Below are 26,800 nucleotides of genomic sequence, written 5' to 3' on the forward strand. Positions count from 1 at the left end.
GGTTAGGGATGGTGGAGGGAGGAGGGGGTTGAGCATATGAACGTACCAGTTTATACCCATTGGTGGAAATTGAAGATACTTTGTTTTCTCCTATCAAATATGCTTCAAAAATTGTTCTGCATACTCATTCTTTAGCCAAGGACTACACCAATTTAATGGCTCCCAGTCACCCCGGCTTCCACTGAGAGCACAATGGCAGCACCTACAGAAACTGCACCAACAACTTGTCACATATCAACTTACACCCACCACAATTTGGCCTATTTTCTTCCCTGTTCTGCCTTGGGGAAAGCTTACTAATGAATTCAGGCAATGGTTTTGACACAATATCCTCTATTCTCATGTTTAATACTCTACCGCTCGTGTATAAATACCTTTTTAAAATTCAAGAGCACAAAAAGATGTACTCCCACTTCAAACAAATCTAATCTATAAAATCTGAATTCAAATATACAATGTACTGTGATTATCAAAAATGCTCACCAATGGGTTTTACTAAGGAGGACATTCTCCTGCTAAAATAGGATTTTATTTATATGTTAAGTCTTCCAAAACACCTTCATTACTTAAGAATACAGTAAAGGTGTAAAGAACCATTGAAGTCACAACTCAAAATAGAAGCAGACAACTGCATTATTATGAGAGATGATCTTGGACCTCACATCAAAAAAAAAAAAAGCCATTCCAAGGTCAGCCCCAGCGGCCTGGTGGTGATGTTTGGAGAAATCTGCTTTGGTGGCCTGGGTTTGGTTCCCAAGCACGGACCTACACCACTGGTCAGCAGCCATGCTGTGGCAGCAACCCACATGCAAAATAGAGGAAGATTGGCACAGATGACAGCTCAGGGCTAATCTTCCTCAGGGAAGAAAAAAAAGAAAAAGCCATTCCACTTGTGTTTGCTCCACTAGTCCTTCAGATATTTTTATATTCAGATTCATGCCATGTTTTCAGTTTCTTACCAAAATGTGCACAACATTTTATGATGAGTTTAAATGGCAAAATATGTTATTCCTGTTTGACTACAAATATTCTTAATCTAATTTATAGGTGGCCAAGTACATTTAAATGAATGCTTTAATAATGCAACTTTATTAAATAATCTGCTGAAAACGAGTGCTTCAGTAATCATTTCAATTTTTCTGTAGGCTTTTTATCACAAAGGAATACAAGAAGCTATGTTTCCTCTTTCCAGAAAGTCATTTTCAATAACTACAGCCATATTCTAAACAATAAGTGATTATGTCAGATGCTTAAATGTATTCCATTTTTGCGACCTAGATTTTCAAATTCCCTCCTGTGCTCACCGCCCCCCACATCCCAGATCACCCATCGAGACCCGCACTCCTCTATATGCTGCTCCACAACCTGGTCATCTCAAATTCCAGGTTTGTACAAAAGTCTTTGGAAATTTCAGGAGATAAACTTGGTCTTTGACATGGTCTATACCGGCCTCTGTTTCTAAATTGCTTCATGAATTTTCCACCTAAATCAGTCTCTCTGGTGATTCCCTTTCTCTATCGCCATAAAAGGAAGGAAGCTTCAAAGACAAGTCCCTGGGGAAACACGGAACCTTGACAGCCATGCGCCCTCACAGGGCTCCCAGTCAGGGCTGCCTGTTGCAGGAGCAGAGCTATCCCTGTTGTCAGAAACTGACCCCCGTCCCTCCCCAACCGAGCTCTAGGGGAGGGAATCAGGCTGCTGACACTCCTCCAACAGTCCACCACCTGCTGCAGAAGGCTGACGTTCTCCCCTGCACACAGGAGAAGAGAGGCTGCAGAATTAAGTACGAGAACACGGAGTACACACGGAATACCGCATAACGTGGTGCAGCAGCATGGAGTCAGAGATCGGGGTTTCAACGTCAGCTTCGCCCTCACTGGAGCTTGGTCCTCCAGCATCTTCTTTCCCAGGCTCACCCCAAGCCTCCCCTCCAATCAGAGAGCTCTGCCCCGCACACGCTGCTCCCCCAGCCCTCGCCCTCTACTTGGACCACACTCTCTGCCTGCCTGTGCCCTGGCCAATTCCACTCGCCCTGCTGATCCCAGGCTCCTCTGAGAAGTGTGCCCTGAGCCCCTGCGTTGGTTTGGGAGCATCCTCAGCTTGTCTCTGCCCAACCACATATCAAGATGCTCACCAGTCGCTTCCTGTGATGGTGAGACTGCCTCGGCACCAGCGAGTTCTCGAGGGCAGGGCAGCCCGTTCCCTCCAGGCCTGTACACCTGCGCCCAGCAGCAGATCTACCATAAAGATAGTGAAGCTAAAGCTTCAGGGTTTCTGGGGCCTCTTCCAGGACCCTGGGAGGGCCCTAAGCCTTATGTTCACACAGTCAGTTTTTTCTAACCTGCAATAGTAAGAATTAAAATGGGATGAGTTTGAGCTGTACTAGTCCGGGATGGTCACCAGAGAAAAATAACATGGACTATTAGAAAATTAGCTTGTGACCTGGTGCTGACCAAAGTGTGTTGGGTAAAATCTCACAGGAAAAAAATTCAAATTATTCTATACTCTGTGCTGGAGAAGGGTGGGGGGGAGATATTTTAACTGCAATTATTTGAGTGTGCTCTTTCCATTCACTTTGGCCCCAGAACCACTTCCCCTCCTGTTGGGTGGCTCTGGAGCATCTGAGGACATTTTTAGGATCTAGCTAAGAGGAAGCTGAATTGAGAATATTTATGTTTACGGAATTTGTCAGCCATTAAAGATTTTCTAATTTCTCATTATAAAGACTCACTGTGGATCTAATTTTGCATTTCTAATTTTATTTTTCTGAAAGCACTCTTCAAGCTGCATAAGCTTCAGGCCATACGAATCCTGGATCTGTCCCGGCCTGTGCCTCCCTTGGTGCTTGGCCCATTAAACCTGTCAAGTGAATTAGCACAGGCATGAACGCACCCCAGGCAAGTCAGTGAACGTCTCCAAGTTCACTTCCTCCACTAAACAGTGATGTGTGGTTTTAACGAACCGGCTAATGAACGATTTTGTAGGGCACGATGAGGGGCTTCAACAGGCAAAGTGGTAGTGCGATGATTTTTTTTCAAAGATGTGGAACATAGTAACTCTGAGTCACGGGAGATGCCAGGAAACAATGCCAAAGAAGGGGATAAAAAAGACAGTTCACGCGACGTGGCTCACAGGTCATCTGTCCTGAGTTAGGGACTCCTCAGGAATCTTCTGTTAGATAAATAACAGGGGATGCAAAGCTTACCTTATCAGAACTTCCTCACTGTTAAATTCTAGTTCTCGGCTAGGAACTGTCTCCCTCACAAAAACTTCCTTCACGCGGTATGGCATAATTTTGATGTATTCCATATAGCACCCTCAAAATTTAGTTAAGATTCAAACTCTGGGACACGTTCCCCCTAAACCTCCAGATTCCTGGCCGTTGTGATGACAGCCTCTCCTGCTCCACCTGCTCTCTGATTCTCAGTGCGCCTGGAGTACAAAAAACTGACCTGTCTCTCCCCATCCGGAATAGGGAGGGTCCAACACTAGCCGGGAAAACTTAAACAACTGATGTTGGAAAATCAGTGGACAGAAAATGTTTAAGTCTCTGCTCTGCTGGTGTTTAGAAGCTTGACTGAAGAGACATTAAACAAGATAAAACCCCCTCAAAAATCTAAAATGTAAAGTAGGGTGTCTAGAGGACTTTAGAGTGTGACATTTGAGCTGAAACTTGTATGGTGAGCAACAATTATACAACGGGAGAGGGAGCGAGAGTGTGCCAGTTAGAGGGAACAGCACCTACAAAGGTCCTGGGGTAGGAAGGAGCGTGACATTCCTGAGGAACTGAGAGGAGGAGAGTAGGGCTGAAGCTTACGGTGCAAGGACTTTATACAATCTTACAGGTGTAACCAAGCACGATCTTTGGTTATCAACCATTTTGTTTGACTAGACTCTCCCCTCAATGACCACAGCCATTGTCTGAAATGTTCCTATAAAGGATTAGAGAGCAAGCTTTCCTCCCTTCAATGATTTCCCAGAAATTCACTCAGGAAACACTTACTGTAAGCCTACAGTGTGGACACCATGATAGGTATTTCAATATAACAGAGGAAACAGTCTGTGTCCAGGGGACAGTTGTGGTATAATCGAGAACACCCTGGACTGAGAGTCAGAAGACCTGAGGTTCAACCCCAGGTTCCACTGTAATCCAGCCGGGTGGCCACACCTCACTCAGTTCTGTGCCAATCACAGCTGCTGGCCCAGGGAAATACGTGCTGACGAAGGACCACCGCCCCGCTTCACTGAACCCCAATTCTCTTATCTGTGAATGGAGGACAATTTCTACCTGAGAGTTTCTGTAAAAGTTAAATGAGATCTCATCGAAGAGTACGCTCTACAGTCTGGTCCACACAACGTGTATTAGGGATGCTGCTTTCTTTTTAAGGTATTTCATTGGACCCAAGTGTCTATTTTGCTCCAATAATGTATCCTGTGTAAATGTGAACACTAGTATTATTTAATGGTATTTTAATTTTAATCTAATTTTTTGAAGCAGGAAGCTGCTATTCTCTTTGAATTAGCCTCATCTTTGCAAAGTCCAGCCCTTCAGGCCACAGGCTACACCCAGGTACCAGCGGTAGCAATACATCCTGATTGTTGCTGAAGGGCCCAGGAGACAGGAAGCCACTCCCACCATGGTAACCTAACCCAAAAAGTGAAAACAAGCCTTAGAAAACTGCCTAGAAGATGCCAAATGCACCGCCTTCCAGCGTCATAACCCAGACACGACATCACATCCCATTCCAGTGAAGGCATATTCGTGGTGGCGGAACTGGAGCAGCGTGGGCAAAGGCTACAAAGAAGAGAAGGAAGACAGCCCATCCAGGTGGAGAGAGGACCCGTCTGATTACATCAGAGAGAACATGGCTGCAAAGCAGGAGAGGAGTGCAGGCAGATAACCAACATTTGAGGGGAAGAATGACACGCTCACAAGGTCTGGGAGAATGGCAGCTCCGAAGATGAACTGGACAAGAGCAGCGAGAGAAAAGAGCCGTGACCGTCAGCACATCTCGGTGACTGATCAACTACGAGGGTAAAGGAACAGAGAAATTAGGGACTCGCAGACTTAAAGTGGGGATGCCTGGGGGAAGGGTGGTGCGGCACAGAAATCAGGACGTTGGAAAGGAGCTTGGTTTAGAGGAGAACTTGAAAAACTTTAAAATGTAGCAGTCTGAATTTGAAGCCAAAGCTGGATAACTGAGTGGAACAGCAAACAGGCCAGCTGGAAACAGAGGGCGCGGCACAGGCAGAGGTCACGGGGAGGGCCCACGGGCAGGAGTCTTCAAGGAGGAGCTGCAGTTGAAACAAGGAGAGAGGAGCTCGTCTAGAGAGGCGAAGGAGTGGGCCCTGGGGAGCACCCGCGTAAGCAGAGGAGAAGCAAGCACAAGAGACGGAGAACTCAAGAGAGAACCAGCAGAGTTTGTGGAGACCAAGAGAACATTTTTAGAACAGAAATCCGATCAGGAACTTCCGCCTGGATGCCTCACCGACTTCTCATCTCATTACCTCGGCCGCCAGAGCTGTCCACCACCCAGCTTCGCCCACCTCCCTTCTCCCTCTCCATGTGCCAGCCGCTGGGGCTTCTGCTGTCCCTCAAATGAATAATGTTCATCCCCACGTCAGGGGCTTTGTGCTTTTTGATCCTTCTGCTAGAAGGCTCATGCCCTACCTAATGACACACACACACATCCTTCTCTTCCATATCACACATGGTATTGTCCCAACACAGACCACTCCCAGAAATTCTTATATTTTTATTTGCTTCCCTACTGCTTGTCTGGCTCTCCACCCTCAAGAGGGCCCTAGGAGAACAGAGGCCTGGAACCCGGCTCCTGCTCTGCCGTATCCTTAGTGCCTGGAATACGGTGTTGCACTAAATGGGGGACTTAAGAAAAAACGTCTTAGACTAAGCAAGAGTGACATCAGTGACCTTTATGAGATCAGTTTTGATAAAAATAACAAGGTTAGAGCCAGACGAATTATAGACAGGAAAAGGAGGCAGAGACATCTTATTCAAAACGCACAGACACGCACGGCCTCAGGGTGAGGGAGGCACTGCTGACAGTGTAGAACTGCTCTGTCACACTTCCCAGAGGAGCTGCCTTTCCAGAATGTGTAAAGAAAACGTTTTAACTGGATCACAGCTTTTCTCCTACTGAGGGTTCTCCCAGAGAAATTTCTGACGTATAGCCCTCATGCCTAAAATTCTTGCTTAAGAATGGTGATAGATTTTAAAAAATCACATAGAACAAAAACATCCATTTCTTCAAGTTCTGTGTTAAAGACAACAAGGCTGCACATTGCCCAGAATTGTGGGGGCTGTCCCTGAAGTAGGGGAGGTGAGACAAGCACACTTTAAGAACACTTGGTACTTATTTACCCAAAACCTCCAGCCCACAGCTGCAAAGAAATTCCTTAAAAGATGGATGCTGGGGCTAATTCTTTCTGCATTTCCCACAGTTGTGCATTTCCTCTGGCGTTTTCTCAGAAGTCTATCATCAGTGGTGGTGGTAACGGGGGCACCAAAAAGTGCCATTGTGCTGAGAGGAAAGGGTAGTGTTTCTTTAAGAGTATGGACAAGCATGAAGCTAATGGAGGATTTACAGAACATCTCTAAGTCAAAAGCTTTGCTCAAGTCTGAGAAGTGGTTTTTCTCCTCTGCTCCTGCCAGAACCACCAGGCAATCTCTTGCAGCAGCTCAGGAACTCCAGACTTCACAGGAACTGACCTCTCGTGTCTGCTGGCCCCCAGGGTGGGATAGTTAGCACAGCTCTCCTGCTCTGTGGCTGCAACACGCCACTGTGGAGTGTGTTTGCCCCTCATTCGGAAAACAGGAGAAAAGGCAAAGAGCAGGGCCAGGCAGAGGAGGCGGTGAAAGATCAAGTTAAGCCAACTTCAGCCAGCCTGGCTCAATCAGAAACCACCCGAATGTAGCAATTCGTTGAGATGCACATGCTGCTGTGTTTAACACACAGGTGATGTCGGTATAATTTGCTAAAAACAGATTTGCACAAAGTAGAAGTTGATTTCAGGCAAAAGCCCCTCCCGATTCCTTTCTCAAAGCCAGAATCGGCTGTGTGTTAAAAGACACCCTCACCCACGCCCTGACACCTGAGCTAATGAAATTTCTATTTAACTTGAGCTGGAGAGCTTGATGGGGCAAATGACCACCAGTTACTGGGCCCATATTTTTGTGAGCAAATAAGCTTGTGAAGGTGAGGCTTGCCTAGACTTAGTTACAGGCAGCATCCTCGAGCAGGACAAAGCAACTGGAGACAAATGAGATACTTCAAGGTCCGGGATGAAGCACCATCCTTCATGGTGTAAAAAGCTCAAGGGAGACAGTAGGAAAGGACAAAATGGCACCCTTGAGTACCTGGCCAATGAGAAAGTCAAGCTGTGATGACAGCACAATGAGGAAGGTCATTTTAATTAACCAGTGAAGGTGGGAAAACCCCAAGCTTGCTGTGGGATCCACCACTAAATTTCTGAGTAAAAAGATGTTATGGCTTCCTATATAGCATTTAAGAATCTCGAGTGTCAAACTAGCCGATTTAAAGAAGTGACTCTCCCTCTTAGATCCTTCATTTCCTGATCCGCAAAGTGAGGGTGGCCGGGCAAAGGTCTCTAAGGTGCCTTCGCAAGCTAAGACTCCAAGTTGATGGTCAAGCGAGACCAGTCACAGGCGGCCCACTGGGGGATGAGGACCCACACTCGGAGAAGGGGCAACATCTGGAGGACAGGATTTCCTTCAACAGGAACCAGAAGCAGAAGGAATCTGCGGGAGTCAGGAAGGAGGCGTCTGCCAGGTGAGCGCAGAACAAAGCCGCCAAGTCACTTACCGCCTCAATAGGAAGCTGCCTCCCCGGGCTAGGAAACAGGCCCTGGGGGCTGTCCTGGAGTCCTCCTTCTGGAAGCCTAGGACCACGGGGAGTGTGCTCAGCCAAGGATTCAAGGAAGCAACACCTAGCCCCAGAAATAGAAGAGGTTGAACAGGGGAGGTTTAGCTCAGCTCCCTGAAGTGATCAGATTACTAAACATCAGATTACACCTTCAATTAATATAGACAATGAGCCCAGCAGCAACCAATATGCTTGGGACCAAACTCAGCAGGATACTGTGACTCAGAAAAAAATAACAAAATGCTAAGGGAAGAGGGAAATCGCTTAGCGCCAGCTGGCAAGAAGCTACTGGAGCTAGAACTCCACTGCCCAAATGGTTACAAAATTTGCAGCCTCCAGAGAAAGCAACGATGCTGCTCTCCTCAGTCAGCTGATACAATTAGCACGTCTGAAGGGTGAAGAGAGCAAGAGCCCACACACAAAGGTCCACAGGCGCACCCTCTGCAGATGTTATGAAAATCCCCGTGGATCAGATGCTCATATTAACCAGAATTTGGGAAACAGCAATGAAGCACTGTGGCCAAAAAAACAAGAGAATTTTCTCCTTTTCCAAAATTAAACATTAAATTTAACATGCTAACTTCCTTTGAGCAGTGAAAAATAGAACATGACCCCCAATTTCATAATTATCAGTTATTAAAGCTAAAGAATTAGATATTTAATATTTCTGAAAGTTGAATAAAATGTGAACTGTTACATCTCATATTCAAAGCAACTCATTAGGATTTGAAATATATACACCCTTCATCCAGCAATTGCACTCCTGGGGATCTCTCCCATGGAGATGAAAGTATCGATATATAAGCACATACGGACAAGGTTGTCTAGTGAATAACTGTTCATGGTTGCCAAGAACCAAAACAAAGTGAATAACCATCCACAGGGAAGTGGCTTGATCCACACCCATTCACTTAAAAGAATGAATTAGAGCTACTCCTGGTGACCTGGAGGAGTTTGCACGAAGTGTTACTGAGTTGGAAAAGATATAGAAGTCTACATGATAAGACCCAGATTTTTTTAAATGATTTTATCAAAGCTTGGATCTGTATGTATGTATTAAAGGGTTGTATGAGCACAGAAACATGTGGAAATACACACACTAAGTCACTGGTCCTCCAACTGTAGTGTACGTCAGAATTACCTGAAGGTTGTGTGAACACGCAGGTGGCGGGGCCCCGTCGCCCAAGTGACTCAGTAGGTCTGGGGTGAGGTCTGAGAATCTGCATTTCCAACATGCTCCCAGGGGACACTGATGCTGCCGAGAACACCTGCGCTAAGTTTCAACACTAGTTACCAGGGAGGAGGGGAACGGAGGACCGAAATGAGGGGAGGACTAACGGGGTTGGCCCAAGACAAAAGCAGCCTGTCCCGATGATTCCTTTTAGGGAACCCCGTGCGTCTGTGTGTACGTTTGCAGAAACAAACTCCTGAAAGGACTCTCACCAAATACTAATGAAAGTTCTTCCAAAGGTCGGATTTCAAGTGATCTTTGATAACTCTACTCATATGTTTTATGATGAATATTCTTTAAATAATCACCTAAAATAAAGCTATTTTTGAGGAAAAAAGGGGGGAAAAAAACCTTTGGAACCAACAGTTTCTCCAGGAACAGCTCATCTGTTTTTTCCTAGCACTGAACTGATATTTTGGGAAAACCAACACTGATTACACTTTACATAAAAGTAAGAACATCCTGTGAAAAAGGAAGTTCTGGAGGAATAAGTAAATATGTATAATGTATTTGTTTTACAACCTTCCTTAATCCACAGAAATTGAGAAAACTCAATTTAAAAAGTCATCAGAAAACATTCAACAGCAAAAACATACAACCTGGCTTGTGAATGCAAAATCTCTTCCTCTTTCAAAATTCAAACACTCAGTAAGCAAAAATCTTTCCTTTTAAGCTATACTTGCATCATTTCCTATCTCTTTTTACATATAAACTAGAAAATAAAAATAAGACTAGAAGCAATAAACACAAAAATAACTTTATGACTTCCCATATAGGCCTTTCAAGCTCCCAAAAAGTGTCAAAGAGTTTTAAGCTAGAAAATAAACATTTGAGGTCACTTATACTAATTCTAACTCACACTCTTCCGAGCTTTCACACTGTTCATTAGATTCAACACTACAACCCCTTGCAATCCGAAAACACCCCTCCTCCTAAAACCATGTTACCATTCACTCTAAAATTAAGCCTAGATTTCAAACCAGATTGTTTCCAATATAAAAACAGCAGAGGCATGCAAACACCGGGGCTTCCAGAGCCTGCCCTTCGTGCGCTGAAAGACAGAAGCAGGAAGCCACTAGGAGGCTGAAAACTGGACTTGCAAGCTCGCGTCCCCCAGGCCTGCAGACGTATATCCTAAAACCCTGGGCTACCGTCCTCCCACCCCTGCATCTCCCCTAATCTGAGTTTGGGGGAGGGTCTCTCTTTTCCTGAAACAGCAACTCAGAGGACCTCCAGAGTTCATTTTAAAAATTAGAATGAGTTTTCAGCTTAGTTCAGGAATATTCCTGCATCCCCAATACTAAGATAGAGTCTCTTTTCTAAAGATAAACGACTGTTTGCACACACACAAAAAAAAAAGTGAGAAAGAAAATGTTTGCCAAAAAGATAGGGGAAAAAAAAGCCAAAAAATTCTACAGCATAACAGAATCAGAGACTGCAACTCTCTCTGAAACAGATTCCTGGGAAATAGGGAAAATAATTTTAAGTTCTTGCTTTGTGCTCACATGAAAGTTTTCTTCACGGATCCAAACAAAATGCATGGGAAGAAGAAAACAAAGTGGACTTACACGCGTAGATTTTCTATAGGTATAGAGACATCTCTATCATCTTTCGGAAGGATTCTCCACAGTGACCCCAAAACACACAGATGTTTTAACGATAAGAATTCGGTCAAAACAGGTTATAATCAAAGGAACAAAAGTCACCTGCAGGATCCATCTGACCAAGGTGCCCTTTTGTGAAGGGTGGGTAGAAGTTGGGGAATAATTTCTACCAATTTTTCCCCCATGATTATCACTCCATTTATGTGATCTAATTCTCCTTGAGGTTAAAAAAGGTAACTTATGAGATTTAAGTCTGTCTTAATGATATTTTTTCCAGTGTATTAGCATAAAATTGTATTTAGTTTTGGTTTTTTTAAAAATAATTTTAAGATATCCTCTCAAATGTTACGGACTCTTTACAATTTCTAGTTTTGTTTGGGTTTTATCTTATATACTTGCCAGAACTTTATTGTTTTTCCAAAAGAACCAGTCATAACAACAGGAGAAGTACAAAAAAGCTTCCAAATTAAGAGATCCAATATAACACATCACAGTCAAATGATATGTTAGTGAAAACAAATCTAAATAAATGCTAAAAGAACCTTCAATAAAATTCAACACAAAAATAGACAAAACTCTGGAAAAACATACCAAAATGTCACCAGTGCTTACCATTGATGAGGAGATTAAACAGGAGATTTTTTTGCTTATTTCTAATTTTTTTTACAATATATATGAAATAATTATAAATTAAAAAGTATCAAGGGTTTATAATCCAGATTGTAGTAAGGCAGGAGAAACTAGAAGTGAGTATTTATCAAACCTCTGAAGACAGAAAGACAGAAGGCTCGGCCAAGACACAGAAACAAGTCGGAGCAGAGTTGCGTCTGCTCATTTGGCGGAATTGGGTTAAGACTTCTTTTCATTACAGTACACCCCTCTGAACTCTTACTGCAAGCGTCCAAATGGTCAGATTGACTTAGGTCAGTTTGCAATAATATTGACACAAAATGTTAAGTGAAAAAAAGCAGGTTACAACCCATATACAGCAAGAATCGATTATGTTAAATGTACATAATATAACTCATCTAAAATACCATCAGTTATAATATGCATTTTATATTCCACTAAAATTAAAAATGCCAATTACAACATAATGTTAGGATTTTATTTTTTACTGATGAAAAGAGCTCTTCTAAATTTATACAGATTTTATCATGTATTATGCTGTGGTTTCCACATCTTTCTGGGTACACAGTAACTTTGCCTTTTAATGCCAAATCATGTTGAAATCATTTTGAAAGCAATTAATTCACATAGCAGCAGCAAGGCACATAAGTAATCGGAAGTGACAAGAAAATGAACCATTGTGCCCAAGGTCACACGCATAGGTAACAGCTACATCATGACACCTGCCAAAATGCACAGTGAATGTAAGAGCATCTCAATTTCAGAGACGTTAAAATGAGAAAAACTGCACCTTAGAATTGATAAATACATTTTAACATAGCATCTATAGGGGATAAGATTATGAGGGTCACTTTAACACTTTCTGTAATTTTCATTTTATTCTATTAGTACATATTATTGATAATTAGAAAAATGTTTTGCTTTTGTTTGCTCTAAGCTTCCTCTCTTTAGGTAGCGTGTATCGACTCCTTCCCAGTGTGGCTCTAATCCACTGGCATGAGTGCAGAATAGCCAGACCAGGGGGTTCTGTAACATGATCAGGTTTGTGGATTTGTTTGTTCTGAAGTAGGGAGCAGGGTGGAATGAATATAGCTAAGGAGGAAGAAGGTACAAGAAAACAACAGACTTGGGAGTACTTCACAGCTAGCCTTGGGTCAGCCCTTATCTCTACTTATGGCTGGGCCAAGCCCAACTGTCTACTGACAGTTTATGACCCGGAAGTCACAACCTACAGAGAGTACTAGAGACCACTGGGTACCCCAGGAGGCAGCTTTTTTTAAATTTTGAAATCCATTTATTCTATCATTTTGTCTTCCTCCAGGGAACAGAGCAGAGTGTGTGTAGGGCAGGGAGGAGGCCACTCGAGTAGTGGAGAGCAGGAAGGGGAAGTGGGTGAATGTATTTTGATTGACTGAGGATTCCAGTTAAATTTGTCCACTTCCTTGATAGTCCATCGTATTAATAGCTTGTTCTTTAAGGATAAGTTTGCACTGAGGTCACATCCTATCCTAGATGTGGTTCTCTTGCTGAACTCCATGAGGTGATGATTCGGAAGCCACCTGAAACCGTGGTTCACACACACACCCGGGCCCACCCCCCACCAATACAGTCAGGTTCCAAGGAAGGAGGTTTTGCCTGAAACAAGGAAGGAAGAGAAAGCCATCTGCCACTTTATATGTGAGGAGACAGTCAGTTCGCTTCCCTGTTACACCCAGCAACTGTTCTCAAGAACACATCCTCCCTCAACCCACAAGGCATGTCTGACTCGGCATCTCCTCGGGCACCTCTGTTCCCCAGGCTCCCACCTACTCTTTACGCATCCCGGCACTTGTCCCTTTGAATTCCTATTTCACAATCTTAGCTGACACAACTGTCATGAAACCTTCCCCCAAAAAAGACATGCAGAAACATTCTTGGCTGTTATCCGGATATTATCATAAAAGATGTTCAGAAATCATCCACATGAAGGAACTGAGTATTTCTGAGTCTAGAAGTTATACCGTTAAAAAAAGTTACTCGGAGAAATAGAATTAAGACTCAGACTTCGGAGCCAACCAGTTTTAAAAGGCTCCACGCAAATACTTGAACTAGACAGTAATGCTCAGTGTGTTGTTTTTAAAAAGCCTCAACTCAATAGTGAGGAAAACATTTCTCCCCACTTCAGTCACATGGGTTTCGAGTCAAGAAAGGGCCACTTTGACCAAAAGCCCAGTGCTTAGGAACTTACGTAAAGAGGTACTTCACTGCAGCTCAACTCCATGGTGTCTGCATCTGCAATGAAAAGAATAAATGCGAGCCGTTAGTGCAGGAAGCCCCGCGTAACCAGCCAGCAGAGCTGTGTCCTGCCCTTCAGCCATCAACACTGTCGAGGGAGCAGTAACTCATTAGATAGAAAAATGGTCATAAAAGATATATACAAGAATGATATAATACAAGAATGAGATGCTATCCGAATAAAATATCCTCCCTTTCTTCTTTCCCGTGAATTCCCACACAAGGAAAACCTGTCACTCCAGACATTATCACACTGATTGCTCCCAGATAGAAATTACATTTCAGAAAGCCAGAAAAGGTCAACAGAAGCATGTTGAAAGCATCATGTTAGTTAATAACTTGGATCATAGGCTACTCTGAGGTCAGAATCCACTTTTGGCCAGACAAGGCAGAAGCGCACAGGGACAACACAGTTCTGTTGCCTGTCTTAGAGAGCGCCAGGGATTTCAGTTTTGGGGGATTCAGGCCACTGTCACACTAACCAGTGTCTCCACCAGTTGCATGCACCCTATCTCCCTCTAGGTGTGCCTGCCCCTTTAAATCCCACACCCAGAAAACAGCTTCCAGCTCAGGAAAAAAAAGGAGCCAGCATCATTCAAAAGGGGTTCATTGAAGGGAGTCAAAAGGCACAAACTTCCAGTTATAAAATAAGTCCTGGGGATGTAACGTACACATGGTGGCTATAGTTAATAATACTGTATTGCATTTTTTAAAGTTGCTAAGAGAATAGATCTTAAAAGTTCTCATCACAAGGAAAAAAAATCTGTAACTATGTATGGGGACAGATGTTAACTAGCCTTATTGCAATCATTTTGCAGCATACACAAGTATCGAAATATGTTGTACACCTGAAACTAACACGTTGTATGTCAATTATACCTCAATAATAAAGCCATTGAACACTGCAGTGGGCCAGGCATTACACAGAGTGACCAGGAAGTGGTCCAGCACTCGCAGAGCTCACAGCTGAATGACCGAGACCTAAGGATGGGGAGGCAGGGCAGAGCAGGCTGCGTGAGCCTTCTGAGCGGGGCCGACCGGGAGACTCACCACCCCTCGCCTTCCCCTCACCCCTGCATTCTCTGGGGCAGGTCCTGCTCACCTGGCGCTGGTACCTGGGCCACAGCACAACTGTAGGACTTTGGGAACTCCTCTTAAGGCAGGCACATGCCAGTGGCAACCTGCATGGTGACACTGAGTATAGTAATCCCCAAGGGATATGCTTGGCCAGGAGGAAATATAAGAAGTTCTATCTTTATTTATTTTTTACAAGGGCATTTAACTTAAGTTTTACTGGTACTTCATACCCATGCTGGCCCTGGCACCCTCCTAGGTCACAAGGTACCCTGAGAAAAGACCAAGGGTCCCACAAGGCCGAGGGGTTGACACAGGGCTGTTTCTCCACCCTCATTTTCAACACATTGCGCTCCGTGGCAGTTTACATGCATCTGCTTAAATGGGCTTATGGATTATAAGCACTTTTTAATGAAATGTGGTTAATTTTCCAGAAACAAGATCTTCAAATATGGTCAAATCTTCACAATTTCTGTCGTGAGACTGGAAATAACCATAAAAATCTTTACCACATTGAGGTGTTGGTTATCCTGCAAAATACTTTTTGTTGTTGTTGTGAGGAAGATTGGCCCTGAGCTAACATGTGTGCCAATCTTCCTCTATTTTGTACCTGGGATGCCACCACTGGGTGGCTTTATGAGTACTGTGCAAGTCCACGCCCAGGATCCAAACCTGCAAATCCCGGGCCTCGGAAGTGGAGCGGGTGAACTTAACCACTATGCTACCTGGCTGGCCCCTGCAGCAAAGTACTTCAAAAAGTTGTCTAACTTAAACACGTACTATCTAATTTTCTTACAAAAATAAGTGTTCCAAATTTGATTTTTCTGAGATGCAAAGTGGCTGTTTGTAGCAGATGTTTTTTTAAAAAACATTTTTTCAAATAAATATTCTATCCCGTCAAAAAAGGGGTGATATTTTAATAAGTGAAAAAGAAAATGCATCTCAGAAGAAACTTAGGTTGTACAGCATATGCCATAGTAAGAACATTTTGAAGAAGTATTTGTACTTTTCTGTTGTCTTCTGATTTTGTTGCAGAAATTATTTAAAGTTTGCCACCTACAACAGTCCTCATGTCTGTATGCTTTAAATTTTTTTAAAAAGCTTTCTAATCCATTTTTTAAATCTTTCAAAACGAATGTCTCATGAGTTTTGTATTTTTAAAATGCAACAACTTCTGATTGATTTGCGGGAAGAATGATCGACACCAGGGAAGATGGGAATTACTAGCCACATTTAAACAAGAAACTTTTGTATAATTGGTGGACAGGATTAAAACATAAATCCCTCTGTAAGTGCAGCCAGCATAGCACTCCTACGATTAGAATCTATTTATCACAGTGAGGCATCTTTTTCAACTATGATACACTTTAAAACCAATTTCAAAGGAAACAGTACTTCGAACCAGACATTCAAGCTGGAGTATCACAAAGTACTAAAATCATCAATACAAGGTTTTCAAAATAATGACACATTCATCACATTACTCTCCCTGACATGATCTGATTTATAAACAGATGCATAAAGTAAAGATGCATGCTAACGTTTTTACTGGAGTCCACGACCACGTCTTGAAGATCTGCCCCAAGAAGGTGGCCTTTCCCCTCGTCAGGCTGTAGGTGCTTCCCGGAGCAACTTTCCTCCAGGCTTAGCAGACTAAGGGCAGCCATGGAAGGGGCGTGATGAGAATTTCCTAGCTGAGTTGTAGAGAGAATAACTGGGGCAAATATATGATACACCCAATAAAATAGTCAAACTTCAAACTGAATTAGATACAAAAAACTATATTCTCATGTGGATTTTTCCAAAAGTGACTCCTCCGACAGTAAGGAGCTGGCAGCTCTGTGCTCCCTGCAGAGCTGCATGGCCAACCCATGCTGGCCTCCTTCACGTCAAGTTCAATAAAGCGAGTTTGCATTCGCTCGGCGAGTTACAGCTGCCCAAGTTCTTCACACGTGGTAGCTTTCACTGTAGAAATGTCATGCTCCACACTTCATTTCCTAACGCTTGAGTTCTCCACTGGCAATTTCAAAAATTCAGACTTCAGGAGGTTTTGGGGGTTTTTGTGTTTTTTTTTTAAGTGCTGCATTTTTCAAAAATGTTTCTTGGGAAAGTAAAAGCCAAAATATTTCCAGCCTTGCTGACAGACACAAGGGAATGATTTGGGGTCATAGTACACAGCCACAATTTTCAAGTTTGCTTCTGAAAAGGGAAAAAAATCTTATGCAAGAACGTCAAGATACAAAAGATTCAATATTTTAGACATATTGGAAGATTATGTATTATTTCTAATATTTCTGATTGCCAGTTAACTCTAAAGAAAAATATTAGATCATTTTGAACAGGTAAAAAGAATACTTTAAAAAGAAAGAAAATATAACAATTAACTTATACAGGAAAAAATCAGTTCTTGACTTTATGAAATTCTGGGTTTCTCATGTTTTTGCTTCTAAGTGAAATATTCTTTGACTGATTCAATATGAAACCCATGACTTTAATTTTGTATTTGAGCATGCTAAAAATCATTGGCTTGTATGCCTCATAAAACCTGCTAACAGATAATGCGCAGGTCTTTATCAATACTCTCAGCAGCTACACTGGAAGGCTCACGACGTGTCAGCACTGTGCTAAGTACCTTACAAAGGTCGTGTCAAAGCGCGCTCACGGCAGCCTCGAGAGGAACGTGTAAGTCACCCAACTGCACAGGTCCCCACGGTTACAAGGTTACACTGAAGCAAAAGTGACCTAACATAAAAATATTTTTAAGTGAACTCACCACCTATAAAATTACAAGTAACTCCCCCCATTCGCTCTCCACCCCACCCCACCCCTACTTAATGCTGGCATCTATTCTCCAGCCAGTCCATCTTGTACATCAATAGATTTTTTTGTAGTTGTTTGTTTTGGTCTTGGCGTGTTTACTAGATGTTATAAATAAAAATCAATTTAATTTTTTGTTGGAAAATTTTGTTTTGAAGTTTTTTTAAAAACATGAAATAAGGTTAAATAAAGTTGAGAAAAGTATTGAGTATTGGAGAACTTAAATCATGAAACTATCAATCAGTGAGAACATGGCAGAGATCCATTAACAACTGAAAAAGAAAACTCATAATGAGATAAAGGCTTAAAGATAGTTTCAGTATTAAGGGAATTAGAGGAACTTTTCCTCCCTACCCTATGAGAAAGTGGAAAAATTCTTGAGTATTTCTGATAAAAAGGACCCTCCTAATATAGGACTTTGAAAGTCAAATGTGATAGCATGGACGTCCTACTGTGCAATTAATTCTGTCAGAAACATAGTCATGACCCACCCCCGATTAACCTCTCACGCACACACAGCTGATTCTCTCTGAGAGTGAGCACAGAGGTTAAAAGTCTCATCAGGTCACACCAGACACGGCAGAGCTGCATTCAAGCAGCAGCGGGCTCCAGAGCTGTGCCCGAACCACGATGCTCTGGGGCTTGTCACCAAGGAAATAGGAAACAGAACTCTTGTCCTAATTTTGGTTTCATTTTCAAAAAAAATAGAACTCCAAGCAAGTCTTTTTTCTACTGCTGTTTCCTCTGAAATCTTGGTCCCCATTTTAAGGAGCTTCACTTGAGGGGGCTTCCCTGACACCTGCTCCCCTCAGACAAACGCTGTCTCCACTTCACACACAAGGAGAGAAAAGCGCAGCAAAGTCGTGCCCTTGACTGAGGTGCAGCAGCTAGAGGTGGTCGGGCCACGTGGGAATGCAGCCTGTCTGACCCGGAGCCTGTGCTCACCTCAGCACGAAAGCACGAGGTCCTTTTGCAATGAAAATATGTCCTGAGAGACAGCGAGTGGCTGGGCTAAAGGGCAGCACACAGCCCACCACGAGGAGCACAGGCTGGGGAGCAGGCCGTGCGTGGACACAGCTGTGCGCGTTCTCACCGTGTGACTCCGGACCTGTTACTTCACCTCCTTGGGTTGGGTTCTCACCTGTCAAGGGCACCAGTAATAGTATGAGCCTCATGAGGCCATTGTGAGGGTTCAGGGCCTTGACCAAGGAGGAAGAGAACACACTCAGTGCCTATCATAATCCCTCAATAAATGCTAGCTGCAATTATTTATTATTAATGCACATTAAGCATATACAAAAGGTTTGTTTAAAGGGTTCGAATCTTTATTTCAAATGAAACTGCTCAGAACATCTAAATATTAGACTAATCCAAATGATTGAGCAGTAACTGGGGCCAGGAGGGTCTGAAAGGGACCTGCCCAGGCCAGCCGCACCCTGACAGCCCAGAGGAATCTCCAGGCATCAGGAATTCGGAAGAGCGCTATACCAGACAAATGTACCACACAGCCCCACGGAATTTTATTCGATTTTATAGAGCTGACTATTCCCCCTACAGTCCTGAAGTTGAAAGGGCAGAGTGATTCCTCCTGGAGCACTTCCACGGCCAGCCAGGTGGAGACCTTCCGCACTTAGAGGGCAGTGTTGATTCTCACCTCCCCACACGAACCCAGCAGTGAGGACTGGAGTTGCAGTTCACAACTGTTACATTAACTGGAGGAGGAGGCAAGCGCAGTCAGACAACCAGCAGGTACGGCCGAGTCTAAGCAAAACCCTCCGGTGCTGGCACAACGGGAATAGGTGAGAAGACAGCATTCTAGAAACACCTACTGCTGGATACACGACGCTGTCTCAGGACCTGCTTCAGACCAGAGTTACCCACCTGAGTCATGCAGGTCCAAGCAGCTTTCAGTGAAACAGTCAATTATTTGGTTGAATTATTGGATTTCAGAGTGTAGGGAGATTGTCTGAAGATTAGAAAGGAAACAGCAACTGAAACTATTCAGCAGGATCTCATTAATTCAAACCCATGGGGGAGAGTGGGGAGGAGGAAGCAGAGCCAGTCCATCTGAAATGGAGCAGCCTAAATGACAGAAGGTTTAACCAGTACAAAGAGGAGCGTGAGCTAGCTGCTAACAGAATGTTCCTCCAAAGCTGTCACACTCGTATTTCACAGGATGTATTTACACACAAAGTGACCAAGCCCTTAAAGAGCTTTTTATAAGTCAACTGAATATCCTTTACAGTCTTACTTACTCTATTAACCCATTTAGTGTATCCTTCCTTGTCAGTGCAAAGCTGTCACTCAAGCATCACGGGCAAGACACAATCTGTCAAGGCATCAGTTTCCTCATTAGCAATAGAGCTCTAAGGTCCCTCTATCTTGTCCAAAAGTCAACTCACTGTCACTTACTCTGCGCACAGGACCATGCAGGCTGTCATGGGGGGGGATATTAAAATATACAAAGCACCGCCCCTGCCGTTGATGAGCTCACCGTCTGGGTGGGGTAAAATCTACCTCCAGGAAAAGTCAAGGTGGTGAGGGGTCATGCCATGGACCTGGCAGAAGATGCTCACGTGGGGCAAGAATCAAGCACTGACTCAGTCACAGAAATGGAACTGGGGTCTCAGCATAAAGGAAAACACAGATGCGTGCTATTTTTAGCAGACACTAAGGAGTTTGATGGAGTAGCAGGTTTGGAAGCCAGAGGGAGTAAAAGTCATTGACCTCTTACTTTTCTTCATAATCCTTCCCTAAAACACACTAAATCTGTGACAGAAGTGACAACAGACTGACAGGGGCGGGGCGCCCTTCCCAGAGACCTAACAATAACACTCCTGATTACATGTTACCTGTTAGTCAGAATTTTCAGCAAAATACATTCCAGCTTTCCCTACAGCGTGCTCGACTCTGTGCACTCCACTGTGGGGGAAAAGCAAATCGAGTTCCACGGGAGCCCAAGTGACACTGACAACTCCCTGCTTGGGCAGATAACGATCAAGTTAAGTTTATCAGGCGTCTGCTTCTTCTCCAGCATCTCACTTCTATTTTCCACTCATTTATGTAAAGCAAGGAAATAGAGCAAGAAAAATAAATCACACTTAAAGACAAGAGAGTCGTGTGGCTACAACTGAACTGGCAGGTGTGAAAGCCCACAAGTTCATTCATTTGCTGATGCCTAAAACTCTGAATTCAACATACTTTGGAAACTATAGGGTTTCCCACATTTTACCTTGAGAAGGGAAGAGCACTTTCCCTGGAGTCTTATGTGGGATTGCTGTAAACTAATGCAACAGTAATTAAGCCATGAGTTCATAACATACGGTCCATCGATGGACCTTATTGAGTCCATGAACTCCATGAAATCAGATTCAAAGTTTTGTGTGCATGTGTGCTTTTGTGACAAGAGTTTGTAGCTTTCATCAGGTTCTCAATGGACCACTGAACATGAAAAAGGCTATGAACTTTTTTTTTTAACCGTGCTCAACATCAAAGTTAAAAACTTGGTCTATAAAACCCCATGTGAGGGAGATGAAAAGACATGCCACCAACTGGGAGAAAATATCTAACAAAGGACTAGTATCTAGGACATATGAAGACCTCTGAGACAATCCAATTAGAAAATGGACAAAAGACATGGACGTTGCTCTGAAGAAGATGCACGGAGGGCAGAGAAGCACAGGGGAAGGCGTTCAGCATCATTAGCCATTCGGGAAACGCAAATTCAAACCACAGCGAGACATAAATTCACACCGTTCAAACGACTAAAAAAAAAAATAGCGGCATCACCAAATGTTGGAGAGGATATGGAGAAACTGAATCACCCACACGTTGCTGGTGGGAAGGCAAAATGATATAGCCGCTCCAGAAAATAGCTTGGCTGTTTCTTAACTAAACACACAACTGCCACTAGCAATTCCACTACTAGGTATTTTCACCCCAGAGAAACAAATTTATGATCACACCAAAACCCGTACATGATTGTTCACAGCAGCCTTATGTGTAATAGGCAAAAACTAGAATCAGCCCAGATATCCTTCAACAGGTGAATGGTTCAACTCTGGTGTGCGTGTGCATGCATGCATACATACACCCTCACGTCATGCACACCACAGCAATATACACTACACAGCAACAAGAAGGAGCAAACTATTGACACGTGCGACATGGATCAGTTGTCAGAAAATTATGCTGAGTGATCAAAGCCAACCTCGAAAGGTTACAGCTATATAATCCCATTTAGATAATATTTCTGAAATGAAAACAATTGCAGAGATGGAGAACAGATTAGTGGTTGCCAGGGGTTAGAAACAGTATTGGGAGGGGGAGGGGGGAAGGCTGTTGTGATCATGAAAGGGCAACATGAGGGAGCCTTGTGGTTTGGGACTGTTCAGTATCTTGGCTGTGGTGGTGGATACATGAACCCACACAGGAGACAAATGTGTAGAAATTTAAAGTCACAAGTACTAATGAATATAAGAAACTGGGAAACCTGAGTAAGATGGGCGCATTGCAGCCATATCGATGGGCACATTGTAGCCACGTCGTTACTGATTGAGATTATTACCGATTGAGATAGTACGTGGAGTTATGTGGCCCATCGCTACTGATTGAGATATTATGCTAGAGTTTTGTAAAATGTTACCATTCGGGGAAACTGGGCAGAGAATACAAAGTGTTTCTGTATTGTTTCTTATAACTGAATGAGAATCCACAATTATCTCAAAATGGGCAATTTAAAAATATGCTAGGGGCTAGCCCAGTGGCGCAGTGGTTAAGTGTGCACTTTCCAACTCGGTGGCCCGGGGTTCGCTAGTTCGGATCCCGGGTGCAGACACGGCACCACTTGGCAAGCCTTGCTGCAGCAGGCGTCCCACATATAAAGTAGAGAAAGATGGACACGAATGTTAGCTCAGGGCCAGCCTTCCTCAGCAAAAAGAGGAGGATTGGCAGCAGATGTTAGCTCAGGGTTAACCTTCCGCAAAATAAATAAATAAATAAAAATAAAAGTATGCTAGAATTTATGCATCCTAGTCAATTTTTTCTCTTGCTATGGCTACACAGGAGATTTCTCTCTCCCTCTCTCTTTCTCTCCTGATTTTCCAATGATATTGCCATTGCTTAAGACATTTTTAGAATTTCTTTCCCAACTTGCAACACATTTTGATTATTTTGCATGGCAGCAAAGCTTTATCCTTAAGAATGAATTTAAATTTTTAAAATACCAAGAAATTTAGAACTGCCCTAGGGAAGAAATGTGAGTTTCTCCCAACCTAGGGGAAAAAGGTAGGAAATACTATTTATTGGTGAAAACAACATAACTGCTAAATCATAAGACTGGTTCTTGTTTGTGGAGTCATGGGCTTAACTTAAGGTTTTGAGATCCAAGAGAAAAATCACATTCTTCTGGTTGAAAAACCCCTTCTAGAGGCAATGCCAACCCACTGAAGGGTTTGAAGTGAGGCAGTACTTACCTGGGGCTGCCTTTTCATGAGACTGGCCCAAAGACTGCTGAACAGACTGGAGAGAGGAGAAAGCAGAGGCAGAGAGTAGTTTGGGGAGCAGGTACATGGAAAATTCTCCTGATACTTGGAAGTGTCTCTAGCCAGAGAGGGGTCCTCAGAAGTTAATAAACTAACCATTCAGAGGAGACAGCCGCCACCCCCTACCCCATGGCTTCATCTGTCTTTCAGGCAGCAAATTGTGGCTGTGTGCCACCCCCTTCCATCTCCCCATCCCCAAGTAGGCTTCATACAGTCTTTGTAGAAACAGAAAACATTCTTAAGTATACACAATTCTAGACCATAAAACTAATGTGTAAAACCTGGAGATATTCTAGAATGATCCTTTAACATTTAGAAACACAACCTTAAAGCAAAGATTAAAAGAAATGTTTTAACCTTAGACCCAAGACTAGTCCCTAAATGTTGACTTTAGTGCAGCACATTTACTCAGCATTTCCTATATGCATGGTCCTGGGTGAAAAAACAAATCTCCCTTCAGGTGCCTACCAACCTATTTGAAAAGACAGATGTGAAATAGGTGAATAACAAGAGCAAGGAACAGACAACTAAACAGCAAAGATCATAAATTCATTGATCCTACAGATCTTTACTGAGTATCTATTATATCCGAGGCACTGGGGATGCAAAGATGAATCCCGCCCCAGAGGAACTGCCAGCCCAGTGAGAGAGGCCAACGATGACAATATAAAACATGTGTGGGGTCCAGCGAGTCCACGGGGGCAGAAATGTACTCAGATCAGTCAGCAGCTGAGGTATTGGGCATGGCTCCCTAAAGGAGAGGGGGCCTAAGATGAGTGTTAAAGAAAATAGTAGGTTTTAACTAGGGGCATTTCTATCCAGAAAGGCATTTGAAAATGGGGCAGGGGTAGAGTCGGGTGGGCATCTTTTTTGGTTCTGAGAAGGCTGGGCTGGTGTAGTGAGAGGAAGAGCAGGAGGGGAAGACAGCTGCTACTGGCATTCAGCACCCAGGAGCCACGGACCCTAAGTGTCCCATAATGCCCAATCAATACTGTACACAGAACCATCCCAGCCCAAATGCCAATGGAGATCGCTGTTGAAAACCACTGAGGTAGACAAAGATGTTCAGCAGGTAGACCATGAACGGGAGGACATTTCAGGCAGAATAAACAGGCGCAAGTGCAGACGCACAAGAGAAAGTCGTTCATAGAGCTATCGAGAGGCTGTGGATGGGTGGTGGTGAGAGAGAAGGATGGAAGCTTTATCCATGCCCCAAGATTACGTCATGCTAAGTAATGTGAACTTCAAGCCAGTGAGTGGCTTTAAGCAGGAAAGGGATGAGACCCAAACTGTGTTTTAAAGAGATCACTGTGGCAACAGGTGAAGGATGGGTTGGAAGGGGAGAGAGACCAGAGTCAGAGAATCCAGGTAAGAGACACTGCTATTGTTTGGGTAAAAGACACTGAGCGCCTGCATGAAAGCAAGGTCGTAGGGAGAGCAAAGACTGAGGTTGAGGGACAAAATGGACAGGTGTTGGTGCTTAACTAGATGTAGGGGATGAGGACCAGGAAGAATCTAGGCAGACTCCTTGGTTCCTAGTTTGGGAAGCCAGGTAGAGGGTCCTATTGACAAAGATGGGGAACGCAGAAGAAGCAGATGGGGGATTTGGTGAGGAAAAAAAGCAAAGACCAGACATAATGAATCTCAGACGTGATGACCGGTGTACAAGGGAGGTCAAAAGCACAGGTCTGGAGCTCAAGAACGAGGTTTGGGCCAGAGGGAAAGATTTGGTTAAGATGGTATGCAGTTAAGGTTGTTGGGAGTGAATGAGATGATCAAGGAGTGAATATACACAAGTTCAAAACGGCTTGGAACAGAAACTTGGAGAACTCCAAGAGAAAGGGGGAGGAAGAAGAGCTCACAAAAGACACTGAGGATAGAGCAGTAATCAGGGTGACATTTATCGAGCACTATTTATTGCGCTGGAAGATGTTCTGAGCGCATTTTAACTCATCTAATTCCCGCAACCACACAGAGTACTTCCTGCTATTGTCCCCATTTTACAGATGGGAAAGGTGAGGCACACGGAGGCTGAGCACCTTGCCCAACGTTACATAACTGGTAAGTGATAGAATCAGGATTCAGACACACACAGTCTGGTTCCAGATGCCACAATCTGGACCATCTGACTCTACTGCTATGTTAGAAATTTAGAAGGGAAGCAAAATGACAAAGCCCAAGAGAGGTGGACAAGGCAGCGAATGCCATGGGTAAGTGAAGCAAGGCAAAATAAGAACCGGGAGGGACCCACTAGAGCCATGATCTGAGGCTCCCTGGCCACAGCCGTGCTGGTGGAAGGATTGGCTCAAGGAGGCGGGTGGAGCAGTGAGCAGGAGGTAAGAGGTGAAGATAACTCTGTCAAACAGCAGATGCCCTAAGAGGTCAGCAAGAGGAGAGACCTTTGCGGCTGAAGTCATCAGAAAAGACTTCGCTGGGAAAAGGGATCATGAGCTGTGCCTTAGAAACAAGGAACGGAGCGAGAACTGGTGTTCAAATGGGTTCACTGGTGAAAGCTGAGTCCAAAACTGATGTTATCGTGATTGAACTGCAGCTCCACTCCGGGCTCCTGTCATCTGAACGAATGTGACCTATATATGCGAAGAATGATAACCACGAATTCCTATCACATACAAAACAAAGACTGGTGAAATTCAGCATCTGGGATTCAAGATTAAGACAAAGAACTTTCCTACAATAAATATTAAAACATGGCAATGAGCTACAAAAAAATCTTTAAAATATTAAAAATATTGTCCTGAATATTAATAAGGACAAAGAGGAGTATACGGTCCTGCCCTCCGGAAGTTTACAGAGACAAGCCCAAACACACCGACAGTTCAGCGACAAGCCAAGAGCTTAAATAGTTCAATAGTAACACAATGCTTAGAACTTACAAAGCACGGCAGCAACATCCAGGAGAACGAGGACTCAGAAGGGGCCATGGTCTTCGGAAATCAGAAAGTCACTGGTTAGCGCTTCCAGTGCAGTGGAGAGAAAAAGGAAGGGGCTTTTGCTTTATGTCTGTTTTTATGTGAGTGGGGACCTGTGCATGCGTACAGGGATGGGGAAAGAAATGAGGTGTCAAATGCTGGAAGAACAGATCCCGGCCCCTGATGCTTAGTGGCCAGGGATGTTCAACGCCCTGTGACAAGGACAGTCCTGCACACTGAAGAAGTGTCTATGTGCTTCTTTGAAGTTTGGACAGATTTTAATTTGGCTTCTGATGGCTCAGGTCTGTCTTCTCCTCAGAGAGAAAAGGCCAGCCAGCCTCAAAAATTCTCCTCCAAAAAGGGGATTCCTCACAGGATATTTCCTACGTTCTAGAAAGTCCTGCCAATTAACTACATCATACTATCCTTGGTATAATCCCCCAGGAAATCAGCATATAAGTTCTTTTCATATCTACCATTAAAATTCCCAAATATTTTAGTTTAAGCTAGATTTTGATTACCCAACTCACACTTCATAATATATCTCACTTTCAATTAAAAAAATAGAATACGAGCTTTACTTCAATTTCAAAAACATTGTGAAAAGAATTTTAATGTCTGAATCTGCATATTTTCTGTTGGAGTGAACAGTTTTATTTTATGGTGACTAAGTTCCTGGTGGATAGTCCTCCCCAAGAGAAACCAAAGAATCAGGCTCTGTCCTTCTAGGCAACCTGAACGGGGACAAGTGGGTGACTCGAGATTGGATGTGCTCCAAAAAACGCAGCGTCTG

General features: G+C 43.6%; 1 protein-coding gene across 31 annotated transcripts in view; it reads right to left on the reverse strand.

Moving 5' to 3' along the window:
- Positions 1-26,800, reverse strand: part of ARHGEF28 (Rho guanine nucleotide exchange factor 28) — a 273,620-nt gene that overhangs the window by 206,540 nt on the left and 40,280 nt on the right. For 21 of the 31 annotated variants that reach the window (XM_070233456.1, XM_070233455.1, XM_070233473.1 and 18 more), the window contains one exon: positions 13,597-13,640. The exons of 9 other annotated variants lie outside the window; for them this stretch is intronic. In XM_070233456.1, the coding sequence (XP_070089557.1) occupies positions 13,597-13,629 (33 nt within the window). In that variant the 5' untranslated portion in view covers positions 13,630-13,640. Of the gene's footprint in view, positions 1-7,844; positions 7,969-13,596; positions 13,641-26,800 lie in introns of all 31 variants that reach the window. One more of the 31 variants, XM_070233457.1, reaches the window with a different exon arrangement.

This window comes from Equus caballus, chromosome 14, assembly GCF_041296265.1.
Source record: "Equus caballus isolate H_3958 breed thoroughbred chromosome 14, TB-T2T, whole genome shotgun sequence".
Taxonomy (NCBI): domain Eukaryota; kingdom Metazoa; phylum Chordata; class Mammalia; order Perissodactyla; family Equidae; genus Equus; species Equus caballus.